A 17873-nucleotide genomic window follows, 5' to 3' on the forward strand; every position below is an offset into this window, starting at 1 on the left:
TTACCTTGCCTTCCAGGTAGCTGGGATTACAGGCATATACCACCATGCCTGGCTCCAAACTTTCAAACTCTTGCCTGAGATGAATTTTGCTTTGAAATGCATCTTTGAACCACACTTCCGCCTCTGCAACCATAGACACCAGACTTATGTACACATGTACCCACATCCACACGTCCACATGTGCATTCCTCCGGCTCTCGCTCACTCCCTCTGTGTCTCTACAGTGTCACTTCTTACAGAACTAAGTGGGAAACAAGGGCAGCTGGAGCAAAGGGAGCAATTCTGGTGTGGCAAAATATCTCAGGAAATTTCCCAAGAAGTTAATCCCAAATCACTGGAATGCTGGCCCCATTTCTGCTGCACTTTGACAGAAAAATGGACTTTGGGCAATTAGAGAAGAATTATAGAGAACCTGATTTCAGATTATGTCATTTCTAATAGAGATAGTATTTTTAGTTAGCCAACCAAGCTATTGTAATATTGAAAAAGTTTCCCCTTATATTTATGACCTGATCTACTTGGGACAGCCTCACAGTTCCTCCTACTCAGTCATTAAGAAAGCCAAACACTGACACTTCTTGTTTCATGCTGGTGATTTTCTTCATATATCCATCATGTGATAAGGGATGCTTTATTGTTTTTGTTTCTTCTGTGACTCATTCATGGACAGAGGAGCCTCTTGTAGATGTAGTTCCTGAAGCAGTTCCATCTCTTATGCTGTGCTTTCTTTTTGACAAGCACTGGCAGTTCCATCCATCATGGTGGATGCATGGATGAGACATGGGTTACACTGTGTCTGTTTCTATGTGGCCTAAATATGTTGCAAGTGCTGTCTGTCTAGTTTAGGAATGATCTTCATCTTGGTGACTTCAGCATATTATGCTCATTCATGAGATGGATTTGTTCTAGAAAGCCAAAGGATTACTCAGAGAAGAGAGAGAGAGAAGAGTTCCTATTATGGGGTATTCATGAACCCTTCTCCCCACTTTGAAAATAGGTAATGAAGATTATAAAAGTTGTCATCATAGAAGAAGCTAGAGGACTGAGTAACTAAGCCTCAGTATCTTTAACTTGAGTACACATATAAAAATATATACATTTATAAATACAGAAACGCACACATTGCCTAATTCATTGTGATACACCATGTGTACATTAGTCTAGCTTCCAATTTCACGTTGTACTAATTTGGAAATTGTTTCAAACAAAGCCTGGACTAAAGCTTGCCATCCACAAAGGGAGCCATTTCAAGTGTAAATGAGATGGAAGAGGTAGACAGAAAAACACAGAGCATGTTTAATCTAAATTCTTAAAATAACATAGCTTCTGCCTCAGCCTTCTGAGTGCTGGGATTAGAGATGTGTGCCACCAGGTCTGGTTTGGCATTTTTGATGCGTTAATAATGTTGGCAAATTACATACATCTTCATTTGCTAATAAATATTCTGCCAGAACCTCTTGCTCAGCAGCATAGCAGAAGCTAAAGATGTTATAATAAATATGATAGAACTGTATTGTATTTTAAAATTTAGATTTCCCTATGTTTCTTCCTATTAATTTCTTGTTAAAAATAATTTGACTCATTAAATGCTTGATGAATGTCTTGTCTATACAAGAAAAACTGTATAGGGTGGACTGGAGATGGGAGATGAGGATTTTGTTGAGAAACTATTATAACTGGTTTTGGTAGAGAGTAATGGGAATTGTCTGGGGTTTCAAGCTGTAGAAAATATGTTAACGCTTGAAAAAAAAACCTCCTGAGGGAAAAGAGAACAATAACTTGAATTTAATATATTAAATATGTAGACAAACGTTTAATATCTGTAATATACTCACAGAAGTGAGAAAAATATCAAGGTTAGTAGAAGCAAAATAGGAGAACAGAAACTTCACTTAAGGGGAAGTATGAAGAAACAGACTATCCAACTTTGCTAATTAAAAATGCTAAGTGAAACAATGAGAAATTTAACACGGGCTTGCCATGGCTCACTGGGGGTGGATGCTGGTAAATCCTCTTCCTAAAGAGCAACTCTTAGCCTGGAAATTTTGATGACAATAGCAATTTCAGGGCCCTAGAAATTGTTCAGAGTTCTATGCTAATCTGAGAGCAATATACTTAAAGAACTGCAGGATTTTCAGTAAAGTAATGGGGGTCTCTGACATTCTTCCTTGTGACTCCTCTCATACCTCCTTCCTCACAGCTTTTAGGCATGGAGGTTCGGTCAGGGCAGAGCAGGCTTGGTGTCTAGCAACGGTGCTGCTGATGGGGGCTGTGCTGCCACACCCACCAGCACTGCGGTGAAAGTGACAATCTCGGTGTGAGGGTGAGTGGAGAAGGCTGATGTCCCTATAAGGCTGAGGATGCATTTGGTGATTAAGACAAGCATGTCCTAAAAGAAGTACAGCAAAGGCTGGAGAGGGCTCACACTGTCTACATATTCCAGGTGTCACCTTAAGGTGACACTAAAGGGTCTAGCAGTAAGCAAAAGTGTAGGCACACTTAAAAGAACTTGAACATTCAATACTCTTACACCCCCACTCAGACTCATCTGCAGAGAATGAAGCCTGAGATCTTTGATTACATCCTCTGTACAATGACTGATTGCCAACCTTTGTAGATTTAAGACTCTTAAACTGTGTGCAACTATGTCTATAGAAAGAGAATATGAAAACAATGACTCAATAAATAAAGAACTAAAATTATAAATAGAATCAAGTAAAATCTCTGTAGTTGAAAAGTCCAAACTGAAATGAAAAATTCACCACAAGGGTTAAACAGCAGATTTAAGAAGGCATAAGGCAAAATAATTGAATTTGAAGGTAGAGGAACAGAAATTATGTAACCTAAACAACAAAGAGAAAAACTGAAGAGAAATGAAAAGAGCAAAAGACAAAGTGAAAAATTTGGATGCTGCAAGAGAAAATGACTAACAGACTTATTGACTCGATTGAAGGCTGACTTTTCATCTGAAATAATGAAGGCAAGGAGACAATAGAATAACCTATCAAAAGTGCTAAAATTAAACACAACTGAATTCTATTGAAATAAAAATTCTACATCGAAACTTCCCTTGACAAATGAAAGCAAGATAAGGACATTCCTAATAAACAAAGATTGGAAAACTGGTTGCTAGCAGCAGTGCCTTAATGACATACTAAATGAAGTTTTTCAGACTGAAAAAAATGATTAGACTTAACTCAAATCCTCAGGAAGAAATGGAAAATAGTGGGTTAAGAAAAAAAATATCTTTTGAAGTCATTTAACTTTAAAAAAAAATATAAGATTATTTAAAGCAATAACTGTAATGTGTTGGTACCTTACATACACAGATGTATACATATGGCAGTAATGACAGATTTAAATATCAAAACCATGAAACTTGTAGTTCTCTTATCTTTATTATTAGCAAAAGTAAACAGCAAATTTATATCCCTATGAACAAAGACATAAAATTTCTTAATAAAATATTAGCAAATCTGGTAACATATAAAAAGAATTATTCACCATGACTAAAGAATTTATCCCAGGAATATATGACTGATACAATACCACAAAATTAATTAATGTAATAAAACAATATTAATAGAATAAAGGACAAAAATCCACATGATTCATCTTAGTAGGTGCAAAAAAAATTCAATAAAGTCCAATATTCATCCGTGATAATTAAAAAAAAATCTCTCAGTTCATTAGAAATACAAAGGAACTCCTGCAGCCTGATAAAAAGTATCTATGAAACACCTACAGCTAACATCATGATGGTGAAAGATGGGATGGGATGCTTTTACCCTAAGATTGTGGAGGGGGAAGGGAGGGAGGAAGCGAGATAATTAAACTGCACACTTACCCCAAAATGGTACCTCTCTCTGGATGGTACCCATCCCTTGATGAAACTGACAAACTCAGGCCTTGAAAATTCTTGCAAACCTTTGGAAAAATAATATAATGATAGGTGGCAAGACAAAAATATCACCATTACCTTTTGGAACTAATCCACTCTTTAAAATACTCATTTTGAAATAATTCAAAGGGAGTAAAACAACTGATGTATATGCATCCATTCCTTGCAGCATTTAAGCATGTAGCCTTGTAAACAACCTAATAGTCTGATAATACTGATGACTAGTATATAATTTGAATGAAATGTTTCAATTTTAAAATACCTCCAAAGACTAATGACATGGATAAATTTTTATTCTTATATTCAAATACAAGCAGCTTTTTTTTTTTCTTTTATTATTCATATGTGCATACAAGGCTTGGTTTATTTCTCCCCCCTGCCCCCACCCCCTCCCTTACCACCCACTCCACCCCCTCCCGCTCCCCCCCTCAATACCCAGCAGAAACTATTTTGCCCTTATCTCTAATTTTGTTGTAGAGAGAGAAATACAAGCAGCTTTAAAGTTACATGTTTGCTATAATTAAACTGTGTAAAGGTATGTTCACCAGGTTTATACTGGAAGGGAACATTACTTGTAACATTAATGGAATTTTGGATGACTTTTTCTCCCATTTTTAAAATTTCCTTACTCTGGCTATAAAATTATTAAAAGAAACATGAGCCTATGATGGGAAACATGACAAATGGAGCTGAGGCATTTAAGTTTGAATAGAAAGCAGGGATACCTGGATGGATAAGGATTTTATTTTATAGGTTCAGTTGACATGATCTGTTGCCACATTAGATGTGGAACTGAGGGAAAGAATCTGTTGACCATGAATTGCTGTCTGTCTCAGAAGATGTTGATTCCAATTAGTGGAAAGGGGAGCACAGATAAGAAAATGGTCTAGGAACCAGACTTAGGAAGAGATCTAATACTTCATGTCACTGATCATGAACTATAGGTATTCAAATAATGTTATTTACCTTTTGGCTGTGCTGAGTAGAAAGGGTCAATGTGTCATCCTTGCTGAAATGTCCAAAGGTCAGAATAAAGTTAATATAGAGAACTCTGGAGAACAGTTGCTAAAATGGTAGATGCAGGAATCGTGTGTGTGTGGGTGCTAAATGATGGGAAGTTGATTGGGTGTCAGTGTGAATTTTGAGAGTAGAATGATGGGTGCCTGAGGTCACAAGGTAGTGGAATAAGGATGGGAGGCAGACAGCCAGTTTTACTGTGGTTTTAAGACATTTGGCAATGAATAGAAGAGACAAGACAATGCTCGTCAGTATCCACTGAAGCCAGCCTGTGGGAAGGATGATAGCGGTGTTTCTGAAGACTTAGGCTGAAGTTGTCCTGTTGCCTAGAAATCCACCTAGGTTCCTTACTGCTGTGTGTGTGTTCCAGCCCCTTCTGACTTGAATGAACACTTGCCTGACAGAGTCAGACCTTTCCCAATGAGGCAAACACGATTTCATTGTGTTCTGTAACTGCAATGATTGTTACCCTAATAATTTTCTACTGCAATGAGAAATGAATTTTGAAGATCAGTCTCTAATTTTTCTACTTACAATGATTATCTTCATCAGAAAACAAACTGGCTTGCCAATTTTGACAGCTTCTTTGTTAAAAGCAGGATTTTTATCTTTTTTCTCCCAATGTATAAATAAACTTTTTTAAAGGTAACATTAGAGCAACTGAAATCATTAAAGACGTGGTGGGTTTCCCAGATGAGGACCGACAAGATTAAAACTGCTTAGCATAGAATTATAGAGGTGGAGTAGTATGGTATAGAAGTCTAAACTGACACAAACTAAGGGAAACACAATCTGTTAACTTTTAGACACCAGAATGAGGCATTCTTTCAGATACTACCTGCCCCAGGGGGTCTTTGGAAGGATTAAGAGAGACTGTGTATAAAAATGCTTTGTAATCCATGAGGCACTGTTGAAATGATATTATTATTAGACCCTATTGGGTGGTGTTTGGGGAAAAATAACAGTTCAAGAAAAAAAAGCTTTATTTATTTTGGTAGTACTGGGTTTGAACTCAGGGCCTTGCACTGCATAGCACCAGGCCCTTTTTGCTTTAGTTTGCTTTTCAAATGGGGTCTCATATTTTTGTTCCAGGCTGGCATTGGATGGTGAGCTTCCTACGTCCACCTCCCACATAGTTGAGATTACAGACATGTACTACCCCACCTGGCCTAAAACTTCTTTAAAGTTGGATAAGAAACATGTGTCAACATAGCATAGATAGAACTGAGTACTGGCATAGGGTCACAGGTATTTGCACCTAAGTGGAGCTTTAAAGACCATTTTGTCATTTCTGTACCTTCCTGTGAGCCCCCCTGCCCAGGTGCCTACCACATGTTCTTCATCATGTTTATTTTTTAATGACACAATAATGGATTGAACGGGCACAAATTCACACTTTCCTACATGTATGCTTTTTAGAAGGTCTTTCAAATAATATATGCTGAAAATAAATTCATATAAGATAATAAATATTTAACTCTGATTTTAGACTGCTAAGATGACTGCCCTGAATCTCAATAAGGAAGCAATGCATAATAGTAGAATATTATAAAACATCTTCATCCAGACACAGAGATGGAAATGACCTTGAAAGCATGGGTGACAGTGATAGTAAAATGGAGTAAAAGAGAAAGCAATATATTTGCCTATTTATTACCTTTGATTTTGATATAATCAATGTAAATCTAATGTAATTTTATTTTTAAGAATGACTGCATTTAGCAACTGACTCTCAGATTTTCGGAAAAGTTAATTGATCCCTTGAGCTGAATGAGCTGGGTGAAGCACCCATCCTTCTCAGTAATGTCTAAGCACAGTAGAACTAATTGTAGCAGTCAAATATTCAGACCTAGGAGGTTATGGAAATGCTACATCTAAAAACTTGGGTGATGAAGCTAAGGTATTACTCAGATGGTAATTTAAGACGTTAAATACTTGGCAGCTCTCTTGGGAGCCGAGCACCTGCTGCTCCCCGTGCCCACTGTGTGTGCCTGGCTCCCAGTGCCCCGTGCCCATGGCCAGCCTCAGCTCCCTGATGGAGGTGAAACACAAGATCCGAGCTCTGGAGCAGCAGGTGGAACAGGCAGAGGACCGTGCGCAGGGCCTGCAGCGGGAGCTGGACCGTGAGTGGGAGCGCCGCATCCAGCTGGTGGAGATGGAGTTGCACAGGGCTCAGAGACGATTGGCCACTGCCCAGCAGAAGCTAGATGAAGCAGAAAAGGCTGCAAACAAGAGGAAGAGAGAGATGGAGGTGATGGAAAAGCGAGCCATGGAAGACAAGGAGAAAATGGAGATGCAGCTCAAAGAGGCCAAACACATGGCTGAGGAGGCTGACAGAAAATACAGGGCAGCTGCTCATAAGTTAGTCATCCTGGAGGGTGAGCTGCATGGAGCCCAAAGACGTGCAGAGCTGTATGAGCTAAAATGCAGTGCCCTGGAAGAAGATCTCAGGAACATCACTGTAAACCCCAAATCGCTTAAGGCTGCATCTGAAAAGTATTCTGGAAGGGGGGATAAATATGATGAAGAGATTAAACTAGTGTCTGACAAACTGAAAGAGGCCGAGACATGTGCTGACCTAGCAGAGACAACAGTTGCCAAACTGAAAAAAACAATTGAAGATCTGGAAGAAAAACTTGCTGAGGCCAAAGAGGAGGACATGGCTTGACATCAGACACAGAGTCAGACCCTAAATGAACTTCACTGCATGTAACCCAAAACAGGAGAGTTTTGTTCTAGCAGAAACTCAGAGATCCATGTCTATTGTTTTTCTTATAAGAAGTTTTTTTTTTGTTATTTGCATCTTTGCTTTGCTGAAAATGTCCAGCAAATTAGGAATTCATGATCAAATAATTTGAATCAAACAAGCTTTGAACACCAGTTAAATATAACTCTTTATTTTTCAAATGGCACCCACCTGTTTCCTAAGATCTATTTTTATTCTGAGGTTGCATTTATTCCTCAGATAGGCAGGGTATTTCATACTGATCATATACTCTCTTAAGACAGAGGGTGTTTGGGTCCTGGGAAATAGCCAATCCTATACTTTGAAGAGCACAAATCCCAATATTGAGTCATTGGTTAATTCAAAATGTTGAGCAATATAACCTTTGTGGCCACCCTTGGTGAAATGACAGGAGGCTAGCAACCACTACAATAAAATGGATGGGGATAGTCTATCCAGAACAACAACAAACGAGATATTGTGGCGGTCCTAAGCCATGAGTAGATCAAGCTAATGATACTGAACCTTCTCAACACTACTGTGCAGAACATCTTTGAGCAGTCAGCATGAGAGGGCTTGGGAAATAGTCATAATAGTTACTTCATTGTTTTCTGGATATATCTGTGATGTTATGCTTTTCTACATTTTTCTTTCATGCTTAAGTTATTCTGAGGGGCAAGTGTCTTAGTCCAGTAATGACCCATGCTTGCCTGCTGAGATAAGACCGTACATTCATCAGGAGTATTTTATTAGCAAATATTGGGCAGAAGGCTCATTTTGGCAGTAAAAGAGAGATAGAAAAGTAGTTGACCTAACTTCATCTCCATAGTTCAGGTTGAAGTTACTTTCCTGGGATTTTAATTCCTTCTCCCAGGCCAAGCTAATAAAAGACCAAGAGACTCCTGACTAAACTAGATGTGGAACATTTTGTAGGTAGAGGATGCACATTTTGACTTTGTTGTTATTTTCCTTTCTTGGTTAGCATCTCAGAGTTGAAACATTCCACATTCCTCAACAGTGTAGGGGCCAATTCAAGTTTACAATTCTGACTAAAATTCACCCTGCCCCCACTCCTGTTTACTAAGCAACACACTACCCAGGAGACGAGCTAGCAAACCATGCACTCGAACAAACCCACGTTTTCCACTGCATTCTTGCAACTGCATCAGATGAAATGGTACCACTTTTTCTACAATCTGATCAAATAAATTGTGTGTGTGTGTGTGTGTGTGTGGCACCGGGGGTTGAATTGAGGGCTTTGTGCTTGCAAAGCAGATACTCCACCCCTTGAACAACACCTCCAGTCTAAATTTTTACATAAACTGAAAAAAAACCCACATCTGTTAGCAAAGATAAACATTCAACTTAAGATAGACCTGAATAAGTCTTTAAAAAGTAAAAGGAAGTAAAGAATGAAAGAAGGAATTAAAGAAATATTTTAAAAATACTAAGGCAAGATTAGCTATGTTGAAAGTTGGTTCAATTTTAGTGAGATTAATAGGAAAATGAGAAGGCACAAACAAAACATTTGGACAAAACCTAGGCATTTCTACAGATAATATAGAGATTAGAAGATAATAAAAGAAAACTAAGGACTTATAGGAATAAGTTTGAAGGTTTAGATGAAATAATAAATTGACTCAAAAAGAAAAAAAACAAAATTTGAATTTCCCAAAGCCATTAATAATTGCCATCATATGTAAAAACTTCCGGCAAAGAAGCAGAAGTACCCAGTGATATTATAGATTAATATTACCAAATTTTCAAAATAGTTATCACTGTAGTCCTGTATAAAGATTTTCAGAGAACAGGAAAAAAAGAAATACTGTTAATTTGTTCTGTAAGACCAGTTAAATCACAATACCAAAATACCCAAGGATGATATGGGAAAGTAAGATGGCAAGATTCATAAGCAAATGAGAATAAACGAGAATGGCGCAATGTACAGGAAAGGTAATATGTCATGAAGTCGGGTTTATTCCAAGAATGCATAGGGGGTTTAATATTAGAAAATTTATAAATGTAACTTATTACATTGACAGATGAAAGCAGACAAGCCATGTGATTATCTTAAAATGCAGAAAAGGCTTTTCATTAAGACAACAGCATTTCCTCATTAAAATGCTTAGCACAGTAAGAATAGACGGGGATGTCCTTCTTTTGAGAAGGAGTATCTACTAAAACATCTGAAAACATAATTCTAATGAGGGACGTTTTAGAAACATTTTAAAGAATCATGAAAAGATGATGATATTCATTGTCACAACTTCAAATCAAGATTTTACTGGAAGTCCTTACCAGTACAGTAAGAGAAAAAGAAGAAATAGTGTACTGGTTGGGGAGAGAGAGATAAAGAAGAGAAGTGGGAGGATATTCTCTGACAGAGTGAGACTTCTCATGACAGCATAGTTACTGGGCTAGTCCAGAATTGATGTGGGATAGACAAACTGGTGAACTGAGTACTGGCCCACATCCGTAGTGGAATCTAATAAAGAAGAAAGGTGGCAACGCATGTCACTGGGAAGAGGAGGGAGCAGTCAGCCAGGGCTTCTGGGACACTGTTTCTTTTATACCACACATAAAAGTAAAATCTCCAGAGAAATTGATTTAAGTATGAAAGGCAAAACTTAGAGGAAAATAGAGAAACCCATATGTCCTTTGGATAGCAAAGAATTTCCTCAGGCAGTTACCAAAAAAACTAACCCTAAGAGATTTGACCACATTAAAATTAAGGATTAAAATAAGATTTTTTATTTAGCAAAGACAGCACAAGGAAAATGAAAAACAAGCTACCAGTTGGGAAAAGATATTTGCAAAATTTATAATCATTACTGTAACCAGAATACATTTTTTAAAAGTCCTACAAAGTAAACAGAAAAGGTAAACAACTCAGTAAATTAATAGATAAGACTTGTGTAGGCATGCCAAATCTCTATTAATGGGAAAATGAAGATGTGCTATAGGTATTTGATGGAATGTTATTCGGTGGTGAAAATGAATAAACTACAGTTACCTGCAGCAACATGACTGTATGTTAACAAGACAATGGTGAGTAAAGTCAAATTAAAACCCAGGAAAATACATAAGCTATATTATGTTTATAATGCTCAAGAATTAGCATTATTAATATTATTTGGGGATCCATACAATTAAAAGTAGAGAGAGAAAAGGGGAGGGAGAGGTAGCTGTCAGGGGTAGAAGCGACTTCAATTCTGTCCAAGATGCAATAGCAGGTGCCATATTTGCCCACCTTCCTAAGACAACTAAAGAACTGAGAAAGATATATGAAGTGATAGTTTTCAACCATTGGATTTCAGACAGTAAAGAATGATCTGTAAGAGATGGAAAACAATGATCTGTAAGAGATGGAAAACAATGAGTTTTCAACCTGTGCTGTAAGAGGGGAAACTGGACAGAAAGCATCAGTATCTCTGCATGAGGAAATGAAACTGGGAGTCCTATTAAGCCAAGGTGTAGCATTAGGGAGAAAAGAGCTCCACAGAAAAAGGCCCTGGAGATCTGTAAAAGACAACCCCATGTGTCTTCAGTTGAGGACGATCAGTACATGCAAATGAAGAAACTGCCTGAGATGAGGGAAAGAACCCCTCAAAAGGATTAGAGAGAGCCATGCCTGCAGCTCATCCAGGGCTTGAATCTGTAGAAAAGCCTCATACTCTGGTGAAATACTTGGAAGGATTCTGCTTTGGTGCTCAGGAAAAATTAGCCTTAGATTAAAACTGGTCTGGCCCTGCCTGGCAAGTTTTAAAAGCAAGATCTGAAGGTATCAAAGCATATCCAAGTAACTTAGTGGTATCTCAGAACAAAACTCAAATATTTATGAGAATACAAAAATATCCAGCACCACTTGGGATGTTGAGGCAAGAGGATTGCTTGAATCCAAGAGCTCAAGGCCAGCCTGGGGAACATAGTGAGACCCTATTACAAAAATAATGAATAAAACATTTAAAAACAACTTAAAAATATCCAGTACCCAATGAGATAAGTTTATAATTTCTGACATCAAATAAAAAATTTCCTGATATAAAAATTTTTTTAAAATGTGATGCATAAAGAGAAAAAAGCCAAGCAAGTAAAACCAACCCAGAAAATGATATAGAAGATAAAATTTGGCAGACAAGCTATGAGAACAAGTATAACTATAGTATTCCATGTGTTCACAAGATAAAAGACTGAGTATGTTAAGTGGGGTCATGAAAGGTATAAAAAAGACCTGCATCAAACTTCCAGGGATGAAAATTAGTATAAAGAAGAAAAAAGCATGCTTGGTGGACTTAAAAGTAGATTAGAATTGATAGAAGAAAGATTAGTAGTAAAGGACATTCTGACAGAGTCTGTCCATAATAAAATAGAGGGAAAAAACTTGAAAAAAATTCAGCCTTCTGGAAGTAAGACAAACCTCATACTGGGAAAATTTACAGATTTTAACCAAAATCTGGAAAGAACTTTTGAAACTTAATCTAATAAAACAAATACCCAATAATAAAAAGGCAAAAGATTTTAACAGGTATAAAAAGCAGATATAAAAATGACAAGCACAGAAAAAGATGTTTGGCCACATTGGCTATTACAAAGTGACATTGAAGACCCGAGACACATGTTAGAATGGCTGCAGTTGAAGACTGACTACACCGGGTGTTAAGGAGATTGTGGAGGAACTGAAACTCTCATACACTGTTGGCAGGATTGTAAAATAGAAGTTATTTTGGAAAACAGTTTTGAAGTTACTGAACAAATTTGTCTATCTATCTATTACGACTCAGCAATCCAAATTTCATTTACCAAAAAAAGACAGCATATGTGACTAAAGACTTCATAAAAGATCTTCATAAAAGTTTTACATGTATTTTATTTAATTGAGCAATTCAAAAGTCCATCAGTAGGTATCAGGTAAGCAATTATGGCACATTTTATGATAGATTACTACTCAGCAGTAAAGAGGAATGAACTGTTGATGCATTTAACAACTCGAATTTTAAAATACTTTTGCTAAATATAAGAAGCCAGTGTATATGCTGTATGTTTCCATTTATATAAAAATTCTAGAAAATGTGAACTATTGTAATCCATAGTGGCAGACAGCAGATGGTGGTTCCCTGGAGAAAGAGGTAGGCAGAATAGATTGTGGGGGGATGGGAGATTACAAAGGGGTAAAAGGAAACTTGCAGGGTGATGAAAATATCACTCTCTTGGTTATGATGGTGGGTTGATGGGTAAGCAAAAATTATTATACCAATAAATTTTTATGTAAAGCCAAGAAAATTATCTAAAGTTTATGATAGTTGCCTATAAAGGAGGGTAGGAAGGAGCAAGATGCAATTAGAATGGAGAATGTTTTAGCTATTAGATTGGATAGTAGGCTTATTTTTATGCAGCATTTATGCTCAAAATTATATATGTGAACATTAAATGACCTATTTAACAAAATGCTGTGGGAATAAGAAATTGTTCCTGACAGACAGAGCCTCTTATGCTAAGTTTGTAAAGCAATAGAAAGCCTAGCCCATTAGGAAAACTGCAGCTTGTTCAATAAATGCAGATCTGGGAGTAGAGGAGTTTGTAGGAACACAGATGTAAGAGGTGACAGGTGCTTAGGAAGAGAGAGCTTTGAAAGGTATACCGAGGGGTTTAAACTTCACTTGTAGACACTGGGAAGCCACTGGAAGATTTCAAGTGAGAAGAGACAGGACTGAATTCAAATTTTACTAAGAATAAGGACTTTAATGAAAGGAATTATACCTGAGTTGGGGAGACCAGCTAAAATTGCTATTAGAGTAATCCATGTAAGAGAAGATGAGGGTTGTGGAAATGGGGAAAGCAGGATGGATTTAAGAGATTGCCAGAAAAGTAGAAAAATCAAGAGGGGGTTGTCATTTTAAGGGAGAGGGAAATATTTTAAATAAGACATAATTGTCAACAATGGAACATTTTGCAGAAAGAGCAAATACACAAAGACTAAAAAGCTCTCTATAGATCTGGGAGAAGTTTTATGGAAGAACAGTCCTATTGGTGTGCTGAGATGGATGCCAGTTTCCCTTGGGTTCAACCTAAGTAGCAAGGAAGTGGTGGCCTTGGTGAGACCTATTTCCAGAAACCAGCTTGTTGGACACAGGGAAAGACTTGTTTATACACAAAGGGAAAAAGTTAAAGACACTGTAAGTGAAGGGAAAGTGACCGAGTTCATGAATGGAGGAATCCAGAGTAGAGGAACAGGGCTCAGCCTTATAATGAAACGTCATATTCCTGCAGAAATAGATATGAATTATAGCTGTGGGAGAGGAAGTTGGGGATATTTGGTAGCTTTGGTTATCTGGGTCAAATGAGAGCTGGGCTAACTTTTAAAATTGGGTATGGGAGTTTGAAACAGTTATAACCACATTTTAGACAGGGAGTTAACAAAAAACCAAGCAAGCAAGCAAACAAAAGCCCCTATAAAAATATAGATATGGTTAAAGCCACTGCCTGTGGTTGTTTGGCTTATGTAATACACAAGAGTAGAGACAGATATTCTCTTAATAGTTTACATGAATCATACTCTGGAGTGGTGTGAAGTTTGCAACCAAACAACCAACAAGTGGAAGCCTTAGTTACGCTTTAGCCTAAGATTAGACATCACAAACTTGCATTAAGAAAAATCAGTAGATTTGTGTGATTTTTCTCTAGAAGTAAATCTTTGGATTGATTTCAGATATCCAACTTAGTGGACTTTGGGGAACATGGAGTAGAAAGTCAAATGGGCTGGTTGTTGAAGATGATTGTTAGAGGGTGATGGAAATGATGAACTTTAATTTCTAGTCTAGCTCAGATATCTGTATGTTCTCTTCCATTTTCTATGGAGTTTTGTTTGCCTGCCTCTTCCACAAACCTATAAGCTCCATAATGAAGTGACCAGTCTTAATGTCCACTGTCTCTCAGTGCCTAGGTCAGGACCTGCATATAGTAAGGGCTCCATGAATATCTGTTAAATAAATGATGAGGCTTTATGGGGAAGGTACTTACATTGTCCAGGAGTTACTGACCAGCAAAAAGGAAAGATATGATAAGTTTCAAGGACTGGTGAAGTTGGAATAAAGGTTTGAGAGAGCTGGGAGGGGCTTGTGGCCAGAGAAAGGGCTATTAGTGATTGAGATTTTAGACCTAGTATTGCCCTGTGCAGTGACAAGTCCTTAAATATGAGCCAGGAAGTAGGTACTGTGGGAGAGAGGAGGAAGACCAAGTACTCTGGTGCTGAGAGGTTCATTTACGTGACAAAAGACACATCAGAAAGATGCTCCAAACTGATGCTTGGGACTATGAATCCCAAGTAAGTGTCCTGGTCGGGGTGGAGGGGCGTGACAGAGTGGCCAAAGGAAGAGAGATAGTAGCAACCAAAAAGGGGTAAAGGGGACTAAAACAGATGGCTTAACCCTCAAAGAAGAAAGGGCTTTTGGAAGAGGAAGGACAATGTTACAGAAAAGGTAGCAGTATGTGCCATATAGCAGCTTCCACTGAAGAAGGTGCAGAGGTGTGGCTGGGTTCTGTTAAGGAGTCTCTTTGTTTGTAATGAGATGGTTGTGTTATTGTGGTACTTGATGTAAATAGCATCTTTTTATATGTAAGATGTAGTCAATAGTTACAATAGGGCTTTGATGTAAATAAAATAGCACCATTACAGAAAAAAAGCATCATCTATTGAATTTTATCGAGTTATTGGTATGTTTTTTTCCATGTCTGGGGAAAACTTATCCTGTTACCCCCTAGAACTGTGACCAGAGGAATATCTAGAAAAAAAATTTCTGCTAAGCTGCTTCATAAACTTTGTCCACAAAGCTACTAACAGATTGCTAGTTATTCCTTGAAAAACCCGTTGTTTCCCACACCTTTTTATGTGTCTGCTTCTAAAGTGCTTCTCTCATCCAAAATGAAGTCACCTCTGTCATTGCTCCCCTTACAATATGAATTGCAGAGAAGCAAGCACAAGACCAGTGAACTTCTCCCTTATCCTCCCCTTGCCTGTGCAGTAGGTGGTGCTCTGGAGGGGGCACCACAATGGCTCTGCTAGCTAGTGCTGGGTGGAGGGGAAAAACTGATCTATTTTAACATCTGTTTTTGTTCTACTTCTCCTTGTGTCTGTGTGGATCGACAATCTTTTCCTTTCTGCCTTCTGGTTTCAGAACAATACTGTGTTTCATTAAGGCAGGTTTCACATGGTTGGTTCACCATTCTTCCATTCTTCCTTTTAGAATCCTCCTTATACCCAGCCCACTGATTCCTAGCACTGTGCAATGTTTTCTCGTAGTGTGGTTGCTAAGGCCTGTAATTGGGGTGAGTGGCTCTGCACAGAATATAATTACCTGTGCAGCAGCAGGGAATGTGCCAAAATAATGACCAGAGGAACCATTGTGACGGCAGTGTAGGTAATTGTGGCAGATCTGCTGAGAGCACTATCGGTTATCACTAAATCAACTGCAGAAGCCTCAGCCATCTGCTGGTGCACCCCACTCATTGCCTAGGTTGTCTTCTCACCACTTTTTCAAATGGTGCTTCTGAAGTGCTGGGCTGTGTGCAGGCCTAGAGGTGCTATGGGAGGCAGAAAAGTAGCAGACGTCCCTGGTCCTGCCATTAATCCTGTTGTCTTTGGGGGAAAGAAAAGGTATACTGGGATGTAACGACTGAGGGCTGTGTGTGTGTGTGTGTGTGTGTGTGTGTGTGTGTGTGTGTGTGTTTTAAGCAAAGGGTGACATGGTTGGGTTGAGGTTGATTTGGGAAGCCTCTTGGAGGAGGTAAGCTTCGGGTTTGGCCTTGAAGAAAGTGGAAAGGTGTGGGCTGACAGGGGTACAACATCACAAGGGAACATAAAATAGACAAGCCATGTGCTGGAGTCTCCAAGAAGAGAATGAAGTGAAACTTTAAGACACAGGGATCAACTAATTCACACTTGAATCTGAGGTAGGCCAGTTTTGAATTGCTTTGGCATACCCCACGAAATTCATGCTTATCTTCCTTTCTCCATTCACATAAAAAATCATGTAATAATACTAAAGAAAATCATTATTAAAAAATTTCATTACAGGTCACCCTGACCCGGGGTTCAGCCCACATGGCCTATAGGCTCATCCCTTGTTTTTGTATAGCTCATCAGTTAAGAATGGCTTTTAACATTTTTAATTAAAAAAATTTTTTTAATAGTTGAAGAAAGTCAGAAGAGAAGAATACTATTTTGCGATATATGAAATAATATGGAATTCAAAGTCAGTGTCCATAAATGAAATTTTATCAGAACACAGGCATGTTCCTTCATTTATATATTGCCCATGGCTGCTTTGGGGCTTTAATGGCAGAGTTGTGTAGCTATAACAGAGATCGTTTGGCCACCAAAGCCTAAAATATTTACTTCCTGGCCCTCTACAGAAAATACTTGCTGACTTCCTGGCCCTCTACAGAAAATACTTGCTGACTCTTATTGACTTATTTCACTCAATAAGTTTTCACTTCTGCCTCTTCTAGTCTTTATCTAAAATATACACAAATTTATGTAGTCTTGCTATTTTTTATATACAGCTTTTCTCACTGAGCCATAAACCTTTTTCCGTCATGATCACCATAATTTTTTGTGTTGGTGGAACTAGGGCTTGAACTTGGGGCCTCATCCTTGCTAGGCAAGTGCTCTGCCACTTGAGCCACACCCCCAGCCATTTCTGCTTTGGTTATGGACCATGAGTCTCCTTCCTGTGCCTCCCCTAGCTGTGATGACGGGCCTGCACCACCACAGCCAGTTTCTTTGTTGAAATGGGTTCTCCTAACTGGCCTCTAATCGTGATGCTCCCGATCTTCACTGCACTGAGTAGATGGATCACAGGTGTAAGCCGTTATGCCCAGCTGTCATCTTAATTGTAATTTTAACAAGCTCGTATTTGGTATGGTGCTCTGAAATACTAATGCTTTATATCCATTATGTTGGCATATTATCACAACACATGTGATAAGAAGTGTTCCCATTTTATGGAAGTTCCCAGTGATTAAGTGATGTGCTTAGGATCACACAGGCAGCTGGCAAGAAGGACAGGATTTCCGACACCTCCAAAATCCCTTATTCATTTTACTTTACTGATAACTATAATCTTTCCCCAAGTTAATGCAGGCTATTTTTAATCAACAATTTATCTATTGCTGGATATTAGACTGTTCCCAATTCTTTCCCTTTCTTAATGGTATCTCAGTGAGCATCATATA

The 17873-nt window shown here is 38.2% G+C and overlaps 2 protein-coding genes across 6 annotated transcripts in view; both read left to right on the plus strand.

Moving 5' to 3' along the window:
- The window catches only part of Kcnh1 (potassium voltage-gated channel subfamily H member 1), a 328710-nt gene that overhangs the window by 100527 nt on the left and 210310 nt on the right, over positions 1-17873 (plus strand). The gene's annotated exons all lie outside the window — the stretch shown is intronic.
- On the plus strand, positions 6512-11516 carry LOC109692301 (uncharacterized). The gene has a single exon (XM_074048391.1). It carries the CDS (start codon positions 6933-6935, stop codon positions 7584-7586), a length of 654 nt encoding a protein of 217 aa, XP_073904492.1. The 5' UTR covers positions 6512-6932; the 3' UTR covers positions 7587-11516.

Source organism: Castor canadensis, chromosome 11, assembly GCF_047511655.1.
Source record: "Castor canadensis chromosome 11, mCasCan1.hap1v2, whole genome shotgun sequence".
In the NCBI taxonomy this organism is placed as follows: domain Eukaryota; kingdom Metazoa; phylum Chordata; class Mammalia; order Rodentia; family Castoridae; genus Castor; species Castor canadensis.